This window comes from Octopus bimaculoides, chromosome 2 (genome assembly GCF_046866305.1).
Source record: "Octopus bimaculoides isolate indiv1 chromosome 2, ASM4686630v1, whole genome shotgun sequence".
In the NCBI taxonomy this organism is placed as follows: domain Eukaryota; kingdom Metazoa; phylum Mollusca; class Cephalopoda; order Octopoda; family Octopodidae; genus Octopus; species Octopus bimaculoides.
The window spans coordinates 123424166-123440724 of NC_142929.1; the positions used below are offsets into that span (position 1 = coordinate 123424166).

Consider the following 16559-nt stretch of genomic DNA (forward strand, 5'->3'; position numbering starts at 1 on the left):
GAAGTATAAAGTTCATCAATGCATATTTGATATGAGGGTTTTACATACATACATATTTAGGTCACCACCTTGAAGTATTTAGTAGAACAAATTGACCCCAGTACTTACTTATTTAAAGTCTGGTACTTATTCTATTGGTCTTTTTTTTCCAAAATGCTAAGTTAGAGCATTGTAAACAAACTAACACCAGTGGTCAAGTGGTGATGGAGCACAAGCACACACACACACACATATGTAGATATAAACATAGATACAATGGGCGTCTTTCAGTTTTTGTCTGCCAAATCCACCCATGAAGCTTTGGTTGGTCCACAGCTTTAGTAGAAGACTGAACCTGGAACCACATATTCTAAAACTGAAGCAATATGGAGAAGATAAGCATGGCCCTAAGCAAGGATATGTAAATTTGTGAAGCATTCCATATCTTTTTTATGATGATATTATCATTAAGATGATGAACTGGCAAAGTGATTAACATATCAAACGAAATGCTTAGTGGCATTTTTCCCCAAGTCTTTATATTCTGAATTTAAATTCTCCTGAGGTCAACTTTGCCTTTCATCCTTTTGCAGTCAGTAAAATAAGTACCTGTTGAGCACTGGAGTTGATGAACTGAACTAACACACATCCCCAAAATTGCTGGCCTTGTGCCAAAATTTTAAGCCATTATTATTGTTGTAAAGGCAGCGAGCTAGCAGAAACGTTAGAATGCTGGGTAAAATGCTTAGTGGTATTTCATCTATCGCTATGTTCTGAGTTCAAATTCCACTGTAGTCGACTTTGCCTTTCATCCTTTCAGGGTTGATAAATCAAGTACCAGCTGAGTACTGGGGTCGATGTAATCAACTATCCCCCTCCCCAAAATTTCAGGCCTTGTGCCTATAGTAGAAAGGGTTGTTGTCATTGATTGACCAATACTGTCTGGGTAAAATTGGTAGATGGGAGCTGTAGGAAGCTCATTACGTGTGATTGTGTGTGTGAGTTTGTCTTGATATGTATGCGTATTGATTGTAAGCATGACCTACTCTTCATTGTTTGCAGTCCACTGTGAAAGTGTATCCAGCCTTGTTGACATGTGCACACTGATTGTAAACAAGAGCTTCACCATTCATACAAATGGTGTCACTTATTTTGCAGTCCCCTGCAAAATCATGGCCAGACTGTTTTGTTTTTCAGTAGTCTGAGACATTATCTTGCTTGGAAACAAACGAGGGTTGATATTGGGAAGGGCATTAGGCTGTAGAAAACACTGCCTCAATGTCATCTTACTTGATTAAAACAATGATAGTATTGACAACACTGTCACCGCCAAGGAGGTGAAGGAGCAAAACGAAAGAGGTGAATTTGCTGTTTCTGTATTTTAGATCTAATCAATCAAAGCTAACCGGAGTTACTCAATAATTAATTAACATTTATGAAAATATATACTTAGATACTCTATTTCTACATCATTTAATGTCTTGTTATTTTGCTCATTTTCTTCCAGTGAGTGCCTTGTCTACTGTCCAATTATTTAAACAAGTATCTTTTTTATATCATAGGTGGCTCATCCTGATGGCAAAAATGTCCATGTTGACTGGGAACGATATCGTGTGTTTGATAAAGAAGTTGTACAGATGTTCCTTTCCATGATCAAATCTGCTGATTCAGCCAGGTTTGATTATTTCTTTTTATTTTTGGATTTCTTTAACTTTTTATAATGATATTCAGTAATAATAATAACACTGGTTTACAGAATATTCTTTTGCTCTGAGGCAAGGATGTGAATAAGTGTTTTTTACTAATTTTGATATGGTAAATTCAATTTTTGAACAGTTTTTCTCTATCACATCATCATCATTTAACGTCTGTTTTCCATGCTGGCATGAGTTGGACAGTTTGACTGAGGTCTGGAAAGCCAGGAGGCTGCACCAGGCTCCAATCTGATCTGGCAAGGTTTCTACAGCTGGATGCCCTTCCTAACGCCAACCACTCCAAGAGTGTAGTGGGTGCTTTTTACATGCTACTGGCACAGGAGCCAGTCAAGAGGCACTGGCATCGGCCACATTTGGATGGTGCTTTTTACATGTCACTGGCGCGAGGAGCCAGTCTGGCAGTACTGGCAATGACCCTTGCATGAATGATCTGAGTTCAAATTCCACCAAGATGAACTTTTCCTTTCATCCTTTCGGGGTCGATAAATTAAGTACCAGTTGTATACTGGGGTTGATCTACTCGACTGTCCTCCCTCCCCCCAAAGTTCAGGCCTTGTGCCTAAAGTAGAAAGGATTGTTACTATTATCATTATTGTTTAACTGTAATAACAAATTTTACAATGAACTACTTCAAGATTATTATCTTGTATTGTTTATAATTAATTTCTCAAAGTAATAATGGAGTTCAGCTATGACAAAAGAAAGATAAACAGCTAGAGAGTTTGCTTTCACATATCCTATTTCAATTATACTGCATATAAATTCAAAATATAATGTGTTTATTTCATCTGTTACAAAAGCATATTACAGAAAAAAAAACAGCATAGATACAGAGCATTGAGAGAACTAAATTTCTTGGATAATACAATACACACAAACCATAGTACTGCAGACAGTTAGAAGTGAGTTTTTGTGGATGATCTTGTGAACTTTGCCTCCGAGATGTCATACAAGAGCATCCCACAAAAGTCCCCCATCATGCTGAGGTTCCACTTGCCTTGGTAGTTGCTCTCCATCTTAGTAATATCTTGGTGGGACCTTTCTCCATGCTCATCACTGTCTGCTCTGAGCTTCATGGGGAAGAAGTTGAGGTGGGAGTGGAGAAAGTGAATTTTGAGTGACATTCGGCATCCTATATCCTCATAAGACTGTAACAACTTCTCGATACACTCTTGGTAATCTAGTACTTGTGTTTGCCTCAATTTCTCTGTAAACCAGTGTAATGTTAGGTTTAATGTTATGAGTATCATTTGAAAATAAAGATTGTATAGATTTCTATGTACATTGAATACTTTCTCTTATTAATTTAATTGATTAAAGTACTTCTAAAATTAATGATAAAAGTAAATATTATATTAAAATTTGTTTGTTTTTTTTCTCTTTCTTTCCTTTATTAGAGTGTATGATGTGATTAAGAAAGAGAAGACCAAATCTCATCCCCAGGCTTTAAACACAGTTGAAATGCTTCGGATTGCAAGTTCTGCGTTGGGTAAAATTCTATTTATACTAAAACTTACTCAGTGAGTAACATTACTATTTAAAGCACAATTAGAAATAGAAGTGAAAATTTTTAATTGCAAATTAATGTTGTGTTTCCTAACTTTTCTTTCTATAGGTATGAGTCCCCACCATACCATGCAAATTGCTGAACGATTGTATACCCAAGGCTATATCAGTTACCCAAGAACAGAAACGACACACTATCCCGCAAACTTTGACCTCGTGTAAGAAAACATAAATACAACTTTATAGTTTATAAAAATATATGGTTTATAAATTGACAGGATAAAGATAGAATGTTGCAGCCTTGACTCAACAATATTTTCCTTGTTTTCTTCATGGTCTTAGACTATTAATCAAAAATCTTAATCCTTCAAAGTATATTACAGAGCCTTTTCTCATATCTAAGAGTGTCTCTGTTTAGAATAGAACATATTTCTCATGTTATTTGTATCTATTTTTCAATGTTAGCATAGGGTGGATTTGTTTTTTACAAATTTAGGCATTTGGTTGAATTTGATAAATTATCAAGTTAAATTGTGGAAGCTGCAGTCAACAAGATAAACTGTAGTTTTTAAGTCTGATGTTTATTCTGTCATCTGCCAGACACTAAATAATGGAGATGTAAACAAGCTGACTCTGGTTGTCACACCCATGTGCATGACAAGTTTCCACACAATTTCCGTTTACCAAATTCACTCATAAGGCATTGATTGGCTATTGTAGAAGACACGTACCTATGGTACTGTACTGTGGGACTGAACTTGAAACCACATGGTTGCAAAGCAAGCTTCTTAACCACATAGTCATACCTATAAGTGCAATTGCTTTGCACATGAAACAAAAAATCTTATTGGAAATTTGATTTCAGTAGAATAGCCATTTTATTCATACAGTCATTGTGAGTCTAGTAATTAAGGAAAATATGTAAGTTTGCAGAGCCAACTATCCCGTATTGTTGAAAATATGCTTTGGAGAGGCAGTCATATTCTGGAGATGATGAGATCAATTATACTCTTTCTGAAAAACATGTGCCCTTGTACTTAATATTTGAAATCATTACTTTAATATTTATCAATAATATTTGCCAGTACTTATAGATGATTGAATTAATTGCAGTCTTTCTGGTTTTTTCATCATGTAAAAATTTTCAGTATTTCATTACTGTAACCTCTTGTCTCATGAGATCACTTTCTACTTTAGTGGTACCTTACGGCAGCAAACCAACAGCTCCCAGTGGGGTTCTTATGTTAAAGACCTTTTAAAGCAAGGAATTCAGAAACCAAGGTATGAATTTTTTATCATTACTTTTTACTTCTTATATACTGTATTTTAAGGGTATGAGAGTTATTGGTGTCAGGAAGACCCAAAAGGTATCAGGTAAACGCTAAGTTAGTGCTATGGATAGACCATGGTTAAGCTCCAGGCTTGATAATGATACGAGTGAGGAGTCCAACATGGGTTATGTATTAGTATGTATATGTATATATCCATGTGTGTATACATATTCAGAGGCGCAATGGCCCAGTGGTTAGTGCAGCGGAATCACGGTCATAGGATCGCGGTTTCGATTCCCAGACTGGGCGTTGTGAGTGCTTATTGAGCAAAAACACCAAAAGCTCCACGAGGCTCCGGCAGGGGATGGTGGCGAACCCTGCTGTATTCTTTCACCACAACTTTCTCTAACTCTTACTTCCTGTTTCTGTTGTGCCTGTAATTCAAAGGGTCAGCCTTGCCACACTGTGTCACGCTGAATATCTCCAAGAACTACGTTAAGGGTACATGTGTCTGTGGAGTGCTCAGCCACTTGCACGTTAATTTCACGAGCAGGCTGTTCCGTTGATCGGATCAACTGGAACCCTCGATGTCGTAAGCGACGGAGTGCCAACAACAACAATACATATTCACACGTATACATTCTTACTTTCTTTTTCTACTAACCTACCACACATGTCTATAGCAACTTGACTCTCTTGTATTCTTCATCCCACCTCAATTTTTACTATCAAAACCAAAATCATTAGTATGCCAAGCAAAATCCCTAGTAGCATTTCATCCATCTTTACATTCTAAGTTCCAATTCTGTTAAAGTTGATTTTGCCTTTCATCCTTAAATACCATTTGAGCACTGGGGCTTGTGTAATCAACTTACCCCCGCCCCTGAAATTACTGGCCTTGTGCAAAAATTTAAAACCAATATGTTTCATTAGCTGAAGAATAGCATGCTTGTTGTATAAATCACATTTCATACTAAAGCAATACTTATTTCTTGCTTTGCCAGTGTTCTTCCATAGGTTGTATAAAAGACAATTAAATTTTTTAAAAATTAGTAAAATTAATAGAGTGTCTGACAAAATACCTTGTGGTATTTGAATGTCACTCCACATTCTGAATTGAAATCCTGCCCCAGGTACCTCACCTTTCATCTTTCCAATATCAGTAAAATAAGTTCTAGGATCAGTGTAGTTGATTATACCACAGAAAGCAGTGCATCTCATGGCAACAGGCCAATGAGTGAAACCATTAAAAAGATGTATTTCATTTCTTTATCATTTATTTTTATGTTCTCTTTCTATGTCTATTTGATATAAACAAAATATTAATTTTCTTTCAGGAAAGGTCATGATGCTGGTGATCATCCCCCTATTACTCCAATGAAAGGGGCCAGTGAGAGTGAACTTGGTCATGATGCCTGGAAACTGTATGAATATATTGCACAACATTTTATTGCTACTGTAAGTATATAGACTGAGGTTAATGTTACTTTTTTTTTTTTTTTTTTTCACATATTCATTTCCTTTAAGAAGGATTTGAGACATTTTTTCTTTTGCAACAAGGCTTGATCTTGGGAAATATATCCATGTTTCATTTCGTAGCAAGACTACATTTTTAAACAGTAAAAATTTGTATTTATTTTTCATGCTCTGTTGTTGTACATTTAGTTTAATTGTAGTCAGACTAACATCAATGTATAAATTAGCTCAGCTTATGTGAATTACGATACATTCACACAATGTGGCTCTGAGCTCTTTTACTAGGTTTCATAATGTTAGAGATAAATGACTTCTAATTGTGAGTTAAGGATATTTGAAAATAATCAGTTCGTTCCTCATACGACCCTGTTGAGAATTTGAGGTGTATTCCCATGTTCCATTCTACATCAAGGCTACATGTGTTCTAAAGATGTAAATATACTTTTGTGAACCAAATTTATTCTAATTTCTTGCCATGTTGATATATTAGTAAAAAACTGTTTCAAGCATAGAAATCTTGAATTTGAGGGAGAAAATACTTGATTATATCAAGGTTTGTAGTCTTGCAGACTGCATGACAGCCTCTCTAGAGCTGGTGGCATGAAAAATGGCTGTAAAGTGGTTGGCATTAGGATGGACATCCTGCCATAGAAACCATGCCAAAGCAGACACTGGAGGACAATGCAGTCTTTGGGTTCATCAGATCCTGTCAAACCATCCAACCTATGCCAGCATGGAATATGGACATTAAATGATGTTGATCAACCTTGGGTTTGACTGGTGCATTATTTTATCAACCCCAGGTAAAATTGATCTAGATTAGATATTAACTTACATTAGTAAATGATCAACTCATGTAGTTAGGAGATACCAAGACTTAGTTTTGTGTAGCATAGAAGATGTCAATACTTAGATTTTTGATTACATAGTTTTGTAAAAATATGCTGGAATGAAATATGTTTTGTAAATTTTTTATAGGTCTCTCCTGATTGTCGTTACATGCAAACAACCATTTATTTTGAGATTGGCCAAGAGAAGTTTACCTGTACAGGTAATATACTCAGTGATCCTGGCTACACTGCAATTATGACATGGCAAGCTATTACAGATGACGAGGAACTGCCACCTTTTGTCAAAGGAGAAAATTACAATGTTTCAGAAGTAAGGACATTTTTGCAAGTATTCTCAGTTTTCTGTCCTTGAATAAATATGAAATAAACAGTCAATGGTGGGTTATAAGTGTGTGTATTGTGTTTTCTATCCTTATCTCTTTGTGTATATTGCAGTTTGGCATGTTCTTGACCTTTCCTTTGTGTACATTCACCCTACTTGCCCTACTTTATGTGCTTAAGTTATCCTTCCAGTTCTGTGGCTGTATTTGTGGTGATTCACAAACCTGTATCATTGACAAACCTTATATCTTTTAAGGACTCTACATCTTTCATTGTGTTGTCTTTCTACGAATATATTTTCATGAATATTTCTTGCAGTGCACTGAGGAAGATGTTGGGACTGACAGGGTCTCTTTACCTGAAAGATAGAATTTGATGTATAGATATGAGAGGGAAAACAGGAGTTAGAGACATACTTTGAGAACTAGCTAAAACAAAGTGAAGGTGGGTAGGTGATTTAGCTAGATGCAAGGACAATATATAAACATAAAGAATCCTGGAACAGTTTCCATGAGAGAGATTTGAGAAGGAAGAGGCAGACAGAAAAGAAGATAGGAGGATGACAAATTAATACATGAAAACAATGAAGGGAAGTACAAGACCGGTTTGGGAAAGAATCACAATAGAAATAAAGCGGTGGAAGTGAATTTGGGAGGGCAATGGACTATTATAGCCCAAGAGAAAAAGAACGTTTGTGTGCATGGATCTAAAACACTGGTAATGACTAAATAGGGTGGTACATTGTCTCTGCTCTACCTTCTGAACTGATTCAAAACATCAGTATCTGAGCAATATTCTTTACTGTAATTAAAAACTTGTCTCTCTTGTTCAAAATTAGGTATTCAGGTTGTGTTTTAGATTTAATTATTGATTAAAATATCCAATTGTTTATTATATATTACATGTGGACTCGGCTATATATATATATATATATCATCATCATCATCATCATCATCATCATCATCGTTTAACGTCCGCTTTCCATGCTAGCATGGGTTGGACGATTTGACTGAGGACTGGTGAAACCGGATGGCAACACCAGGCTCATACAAGCATGGAAGGTGAACATTAAACAATGATGATATAGTAAAGTTGAGAATGATGTAAATACCAGGGTAATTTAACATTTATCGTTTGTACTAAACAATTTTACAAATAAATACTTTTTTTCCTCCCATTCAGGTCCGACTTGCTGAACGTCAGACTGGGCCTCCTGATTATCTGACAGAAAGCGAGTTGATTACATTGATGGAGAAACATGGTATTGGTACTGATGCAAGTATTCCTGTTCACATCAATAACATATGTGAGCGGAATTACGTTCAAATTATATCGGGTCGTAAACTAAAACCAACTACATTGGGTATCGTTTTGGTGCATGGCTATCAAAAGGTAAAAGTCTATAAACTAACATTTTCATTCATTTATATATAGTTATCTATATTGTTGTAATATAACATCTGTTTTGTCACACTGGCATGGATCGGGTGTGTCTGTTCTACTTCATATTGTCACTCTTGATGTTCCTTTGTCATTCCATCTCTTAAGACTTAACATGCTTTAGATCCAATACCTTTACTTCTTCCCATGTCTTCCCCTGCCACATTGCAGTTCTCTCTCCTGCAAACATCATCTCTCAGGCCACTTGTGCTTCATTTAAGAAGTCATCATATAAGAATCATCACAAAATAGTAGTCAGGATCTAGCCAATGTGTTATAGTTTTACAGTTTTGGCTAATAACACCTAGCTTCCCTCCATTTTGACAATGGATTCATCCTGATCTTACAGTGCAGCATGAAAAGCTGTTTACCTGTTTAACTTAACATTATAATTTATAATTTCCTAACACTACCAGAAGTAACATTGAAGATACAGCATAGAAGGATGAGACTAGTTAGACACTGCATCAGACATGCCTATGAAATTGCTAAGAAGCTAGTGCTCTGGCAACCAATGGAAGGAAGAACCAGAAGAGGAAGGAGGAAGATGACCTATATTGAAAACTTGCTGGAGAATACTGGTATGGAAAGGGTACAGGAGCTGAGGACCATTATGGAAGATCAAGGTGAATGCAGAAAATGTGTGGAAACAGTCTTGAGGGCATCCTGAGGAATCACCTAGATAGATAGATAAACTGTATTGCAGGATTTGAATCATTCTTGATTATAGTTTGAAAAATAGCAAGCTGGTGCTGATTTACATGGGGAAAAATAGTTTTCAAGTGGTACTCATATAAAGCATAGAAGAAAGAAATTCAGGAATCATGAATGTATTTTGAAGTAGAAAAGATATCATGGGGATGATGCCCTAAATAAATTTAACTTGCTAGTATTTAATATATATGTTGTTGAATACCAGCATTTAAATATTCTCTTATTTGTTATTTATTGAATATTAATCTTTTCTTCCCAGATTGATGCTGATTTGGTTTTACCAACTATGAGATCTGCTGTAGAACAACAGCTCAACTTGATAGCGCTTGGCAAGGCATGTTTTAATGTTGTGCTGGAACACGCTTTGGAAATCTTTCGCCTGAAGTTCAAGTACTTTGTCAACAATATCTCTGGCATGGATGAATTATTTGAAGTCTCTTTTTCTCCTTTGGCCTCATCAGGGAAACCAATGTCTAGGTTAGTAGCTCAAGCAATTATTGACATTGTTAGTTTACCTTGGCTGAAACCTATTTTCACAGTTGGTCTATGTGGGCAGATTATACTGGTTATATTGGTTGTCTTTTTACATTTTTTTATGCTACTACATGCATGTATTTTTGTATTTGTTATGTCGTAACAAGTGTTCTATTGCTAATGCAATAGTATTTTGTCTTTTCCATGCATTGAAGCCATTTACTTTCCTTCCGGTTCTCTTATGCACTAATATCTCTTTCTCTTTTCTATTGGTATGGCTGTGTTGTTATAAAGTTCACATCACAATCGCATGGTTTGAAGTTTATTCCATTGGTTGATAACTTGGGCAAGTGTCTTCTATAACCTTGGATTGACTCATTGCCTTATGAGTGAAATTTAGGTGACAGAAATATAAGGAAGACCAGTATATTTGTGTGTGTATGTGTTTCTGTGTCTTCATTGGTTACATGTAAAAACCAGCAGAATACAAAATACCTTACTTGAATAACCAACTAAAGATTGTCTACAGAAAGGTGATCTAGCCATTGAATATTGCCTCATTGAATATTTCATCCAACCCATGACATCATAGAATAAGTGGATGTATAAATGATGACAACAATTCTCTATTGCTTCTCAATCTGCTATTTCATTGAATTAATGGTTTTTAATTACTATAATCAAAATCAAAGTGCTTTTCACTCTTTCTCAGAATGAAGGTAGATATTTTGCTAATCAATAATGGAGGGTATTAAACATAGAGAAACTGTTTAAAAATAAAACCAGGATATTACAGAATAAAAAGAAATCTTCAATTGAAGTACATTAACTCACTGGCATATTAAATACATTCAGTTCTTGTCTAACATTATCAGATTGGAAAAAATTAACTGGAATCAAGTTTATTATGGAGTATTTTAACTTATTATATACAATATAGTTAAAAAAATTTTCTACCATGAATACCATGTTGATTTCAAAATTATTAAAGCAACAATCTATAACTAAACATAACCAGACATATGAAGATCCAGACTAGTATTTATCAGTAAATCATTGACATGACTATACAATTATAAAATCTAGCACCCAAGATCATTTATAACTGGATAAGGTTTGAACTCATGTGCTGTGTGGAGTTTGTGATTTGATGTTCAAAATTTCTGGTATCAATGCATTGTTATTTTAAAGGTGTGGCAAATGTCGTCGGTACATGAAACTGATTCAGGCAAAACCAAGCAGGTTACATTGTTCAAATTGTGATGATACATACTCTTTGCCGCAAAATGGTGGAATTAAACTCTATCAGGAGTTAAAATGTCCTCTAGATGACTACGAACTTGTACTTTGGACAACTGGTACAAAGGGAAAGGTATTTATAAATTTATTTCGTTGTTTTTCTAGACTTTTCATATCATCGGTTGTTACAATTGCTATTTTCACACATTCAAATCAACAACTGTTTTGCACTACTTTGTTAAAATTTTATCATAAAAATGATTTTGTTATTTATTTGAATTTTCCTTAGCAAATGATTAAAGATACTTCAGGAGACCATCATTTCACATTATTCATATCACATTTCATATTATTCATACATCTGTGTTCTTTTAAGATGATAGGGTGTGATTTGAGGGGGATAGACCTCTTGTTTCTGGAAAGATCAAGCAATTGTGCTGAGGAGCCCTTGGTGGCCCATGATGATGATAATGATAGTGGTAACAATGATAATGATTCAAGGAAGGTGCTGTTTACAATTATTTGGAGATTTAATGCCAAGAAGAAAATATCTTCAGATTTGTAATCCACTTTTGAACTTGTTTCTAATTCTTTATTTTACATCATTTACAGAGTTATCCCTTATGTCCATATTGCTATAACAATCCACCTTTCAAAGATATGCGCAAAGGCAGTGGCTGTAATGAATGCACACATCCTACATGTCAACATGCATTTTCTCAAAATGGCGTATCTGAATGTCTTGAATGCAGTCAAGGTATCTTGGTATTGGACCAATCTTCGGCACCAAAATGGCGTATGGCATGTAACAAGTAAGATCTGAATCATCTATTCTGTTCATTCTTAAACATTTTCTGAGTTAGCTTTACCTTTTTAATGCATCTTAAGAAATAGGTATGTGTACCAGCAGGCAGAGTAGGAGTTGCTGAATGTATACTATTTTGGTGGATAGGCTGGTAAATTAAGAATTAGAAATAGAAGAATGAAAATCAAAAAGTAAGTGTAATACCTAACCATCCCCTGGCTTAACACTGCCACCTGGCCCTGAGTATCTTTAGCAGAGATTTTTCCATTGCAAACATTCAGTCTAAATCTCCATTGGGAGGATAATAACTTCACCATATTGATGTGCTGTTTCCTGCTGTAGAAACCTACAAGTCATGACTTAGTGACTTCTGTCTTCTCTTCCCCCCACGCCTGCACACTAATCCCGGATACCCTGCAAAAGACCATACATACAAGTCTTCTTTCTCTGACCTAGCCATAAAAAAATCTGTTGATAATTTAATAGAAAATAAAAGAATTTAACAGCAAGAAACTCAGTGTTTGATGGCATGCATGCATCCAAGAATCAACCAATATTTGCAGTCCTCAAGGTGGTGAGCTGGCAGAAACGTTAGCACGCCGGGCGAAATGCTTAGCAGTATTTCGTCTGCCGTTACGTTCTGAGTTCAAATTCCGCCAAAGTCGACTTTGCCTTTCATCTTTTTGGGGTCAGTAAATTAAGTACCAGTTACGTACTGGGGTCAATGTAATCGACTTAATCCCTTTGTCTGTCCTTGTTTGTCCCTTCTATGTTTAGCCCCTTGTGGGCAATAAAGAAATAAGGAACGTTAGCATGCCAGGCAAAATGCTTAGCAATATCTTGTCTCTTTACTTTCTGAGTTGAAGTTCTGCCGAGGTCGACTTTGCCTTTCGGGGTCGATAAATTAAGTACCAGTTGTATACTGGGGTCGCTCTAATCAACTGGCCCCCTCCCCAAGAATTTCAGGCCTTGAGCCTAGAGTAGAAAAGAATATTTGCAGTCTTCACTTACTGTTAACAAATACTTTAGATAATGAAATATGTGGTGTTACTAGTTAAAAGAGAGAATTTTATTTTGTTAGTCTGCATAAAAAAGATGTAACACATAGCATTTTAGGGTCTCTGGGAATAAACATACATATCTATGTATGTCTCTGCTTACATTACCTATGTAATGTAAATAGAATTGTTGTGTAATGTAACCAAATGAGTTGTTATTTTGCACTGAGTCAGTTTAAAATGACAGCACAAAGTAATGGTCAACAATAGATATACTAAAACCAAGGTGCTATGTAAAAATCGTTGGTGTGGCTGCCACATAAAAAGCATTGGTGATGGTGCCACGTAAAAAGCACCCAGTACACTCAGTAAAGTGGTTGGTGAAGGGCATTATGGAACCTGGTGTGGTCCTTGACCTTGCCTGTTCCTGTTCAGTCATCCAGCCTATGCAAACACGGAAAATAGGTGTTAAATGATGATGATGAATAGAAGTGATACATTAACTTCTATTTTGTTATATGTGAATTCTCTGGAAAGGAAAACTGTGGAAAATATATGGTATATGTTAGATGATAGAACTTTGTATTAAATTGATCTATAAAGCTTTTATGTGCAGAAGCATGATTTATGTCTTATGCTATGTTTGTTTTGTAAATTCATTTAGGTGTTCCCTTGTCATCAACCTGTTAGAAGGAGCACATAAAGTCACTTTAAAGGATGATGATTGTGAAGAGTGTGGTGCCTCTATTATAAATGTTGACTATGGCAAGGTAAGTAGATATAATTTTACGAGTTTCCATCATTGGACTGCAGCCCTGCTGAGTGTCACTGGGTTTTTTAATAAATCATACCAACCCCAGTATTTCTTTCAGTTTGGTATTTATTTTATTAATTTGTATTTTATTGAGCTACTCTAAATTATTTTTATGACAAAACTTTCTTGTTTGTGTGTGTCAAACACCTATATACATTTAGCTTCAGCACAGACTTTGTCTACCAAATTACAATTGCAAAGTATTGGTCTGTCTGAGGTTATAGAAGGAAACACTTGCCCAAGGTGCCACTGTGGATCAGTCACAGGACCAAGTGGTTGTGAAGTGGCCTTCTTAACCAATAGCTGACAATATTCATGCAACCTTCTGAATGCTTTCAGATGTCCTCAGTATGCAGTCCAGGTTTCTATAGGAAGGCACACAAACCACAAATCTCTTCAAGTAGATGGTCCTGCTCAATCTGTAGAAAAGGCATAAGTAGAAACTCCATAAAATGTACTTGGTGTAAGCTATGGACGCATAAGAGATGCAGCAATATCAAAAGAAGGCTAACTAAGAATATAGTTTTTGTGTGTGGCAAATGCTCAGGGGCAATGAACACTGAAAATGTGCAGAAAACAGCTTCCATCACATTCCAGCGGGCGGGGCGGGGTATGGGGGGACTACAAGTAGTTGATAGCTTCCATTACCTAGGTGACCATGTCAGTAGTGGGAGTGGATGCTCTGAGAGTGTAGCTGCTAGAATAAGAATAGCCTGGGCAAAGTTCAGAAAGCTCCTACTTCTGCTAGTGACAAAGGGCTTCTCGCTCAGAGTAAAAAGTAGACTGTATGATGCATGTGTGTGAACAGCCATGCTACACGGCAGTGAAACATGGACTGTGACTGCTGAGGACGTGTAAGCTTGCAAGAAATGAAGCGAGTATACTCTGCTAGTTGTGTAATGTCAATGTGCATACTCGAGAGAGTGTAAGCACCCTTAGAGAAAAATTGGACATAAGAAGCATCAAATGTGGTGTGCAAGAGAGACAACTGCGCTGGTATGGTCATGTGTTGCGAATGGATGAGGATAGCTGTGTGAAAAAGTGTCATGCTCTAGCAGTAGAGGGAAACTGTGGAAGAGGTAGACCCAGGAAGACCTGGGATGAGGTGATGAAGCACAATCTTCGAAAGTTGGGCCTTACCGAGGCAAAGACAAGTGACTGAGACCTTTGGAGATATGCTGTGCTTGAGAAGACCCAGCAAGCCAAGTGAGACCATAACCATGGCCTATGCCAGTGCAGCATAACCAGCCCATTTAAGAGTACTCTTCTATTATTGGGCAATAAACTGCGCTTGCGAAGACCTGTTGAGTCAAGTGAAGTTGTTGTCGTGGCCAATGACAGTACCGCCTGATTGGCATCCATGCCGGTGGCATGTAAAAAGCACCATCCGAGCATGGCTGATGCCAGTGCTGCCTGACTGGTCCCATGCCAGTGGCAAGTAAAAAAGCACCATTCAAGCATGGTCGTTGCCAGTGCTGCCTGACTGGCCTTTGTGCCGATGGCACATAAAAGCACCCACTACACTTTTGAAGTGGTTGGCATTAGGGAGGGCATCCAGCTGTAGGAACTTTGACAGACTGGATTGGAGCCTTGTACAGCCTTCTGGCTTGCCAGCTCTCAATCAAACCGTTCACCCCATGCCAGCATGTAAAGTGGACGTTAAACAACGATGATGATGATTATAATGATGAACAAAATATTGGAATCACCACTGCTCTGTTCACTAACATTTTGGTGTATGTTCAGATGCCATGTCATTAAAGACTTTTGTTCAGAGACATTTAAAAGCCATGCTAGCTATGTTGCTAAGTTGAATTTTTTTAATTACATCCAGTTCGTCTCAGTTAGTGATGGTTGCATATGTTCTGAGTCTTCTTGGAGATGATGTAAGTCTAAGTTTCCTGTAAACATAGTCGAAAGCAATCAGTATCTGTTACAGATATTTTTGTGAGAAAGCTGTGTCACTGTTGTCATCTGCATATTGAAACTCTTTGAGGAAGCTTGTAGATGTGTTGGACAGAGACAAGCCAGATTAAATTATCTGACATCTGTTGTGTAGACAATGTTGATAGAGTAAAGGAACACAGACAGAAATTGTTTTTTCAAAGCCAAAATGAATCAAGTTATGTCTTGGATGTTGTTGTGACAAGAATCCTAAGCCAAAAAGAGATATGCTGACTGGTTGGAGCCATTTCACTTTTTACTTAACTCACTGAAAAGTCATCAGTATGCTGTTCCTTCTCTCTTATAAATTTGCTTTTGTAAGATATCAATGTTTATAAGGTATTCATTATGTGGTATGTCCTATATTGTATTGTATATATATTTTAACAAAGTATTATGATGTCATAGAAATTTTTGTATTTTCTTTCTAGAACAAATCTCCACTACCAGACAATGCTACTGATTACACAGGTTGTGTATTTTGTGACAGCACTTTCAAGCCCCTGGTTGAAATGCACCATGCTATGGCACCCAGAGTGCGACGTACAGCAACACGTGGCGGAGGAGCTGGCCGTGGAAAAGGGCGTGGCCGAGGGCGTGGTAAAGGCAAACATAAACCCAAAGACAAAATGGCACAGTTAGCTGCATATTTTGTATGAATGCTAAACCTTCAGTTAACTTTTTAACTTTCATCTAGAATAAAGAATTCTACCCTATGTGTTGCTGTTGTATTCTTACTTTTCTGATGATGATATTTATTAAATGAATTGATGTATTCATTACATAGGAATGAGATAATGAATTAAACAATTTTTGTAATTAACAAAATTACCATAAAAACCCATGTAATTTATGCTTTTTTTTTTTTTTTTTCACAAAAATAAAAATAAACTTTAAGGATGCATAAATTACTTGAGAAGATCATTTCCAGAATTTTTTTTAGAAATTTTTTTATCTATGAAAGATATACAAAACGTAAACATTCATACCAGAAGTTGACTCATTTAATGTC

General features: G+C 36.4%; 1 protein-coding gene and 1 non-coding gene across 3 annotated transcripts in view; both read left to right on the forward strand.

Annotated features, from left to right (window-relative positions):
- Window positions 1-16263, forward strand: part of LOC106871905 (DNA topoisomerase 3-beta-1) — a 37392-nt gene extending 21129 nt beyond the window's left edge. For both annotated transcript variants that reach the window (XM_014918660.3, XM_052965560.2), the window contains exons 6-17: window positions 1542-1654; window positions 3092-3183; window positions 3310-3418; window positions 4398-4481; window positions 5809-5929; window positions 6926-7108; window positions 8302-8511; window positions 9533-9750; window positions 10939-11119; window positions 11599-11798; window positions 13454-13559; window positions 15979-16263. In XM_014918660.3, the coding sequence (XP_014774146.1) occupies window positions 1542-1654; window positions 3092-3183; window positions 3310-3418; window positions 4398-4481; window positions 5809-5929; window positions 6926-7108; window positions 8302-8511; window positions 9533-9750; window positions 10939-11119; window positions 11599-11798; window positions 13454-13559; window positions 15979-16206 (1845 nt within the window). In that variant the 3' untranslated portion in view covers window positions 16207-16263. The remainder of the gene's footprint in view (window positions 1-1541; window positions 1655-3091; window positions 3184-3309; window positions 3419-4397; window positions 4482-5808; window positions 5930-6925; window positions 7109-8301; window positions 8512-9532; window positions 9751-10938; window positions 11120-11598; window positions 11799-13453; window positions 13560-15978) is intronic.
- Window positions 321-428, forward strand: LOC128247187 (U6 spliceosomal RNA). The gene has a single exon (XR_008263587.1). It is a non-coding gene; the product is annotated as a U6 spliceosomal RNA (small nuclear RNA).
- Window positions 16264-16559: the final 296 nt, after the last annotated feature.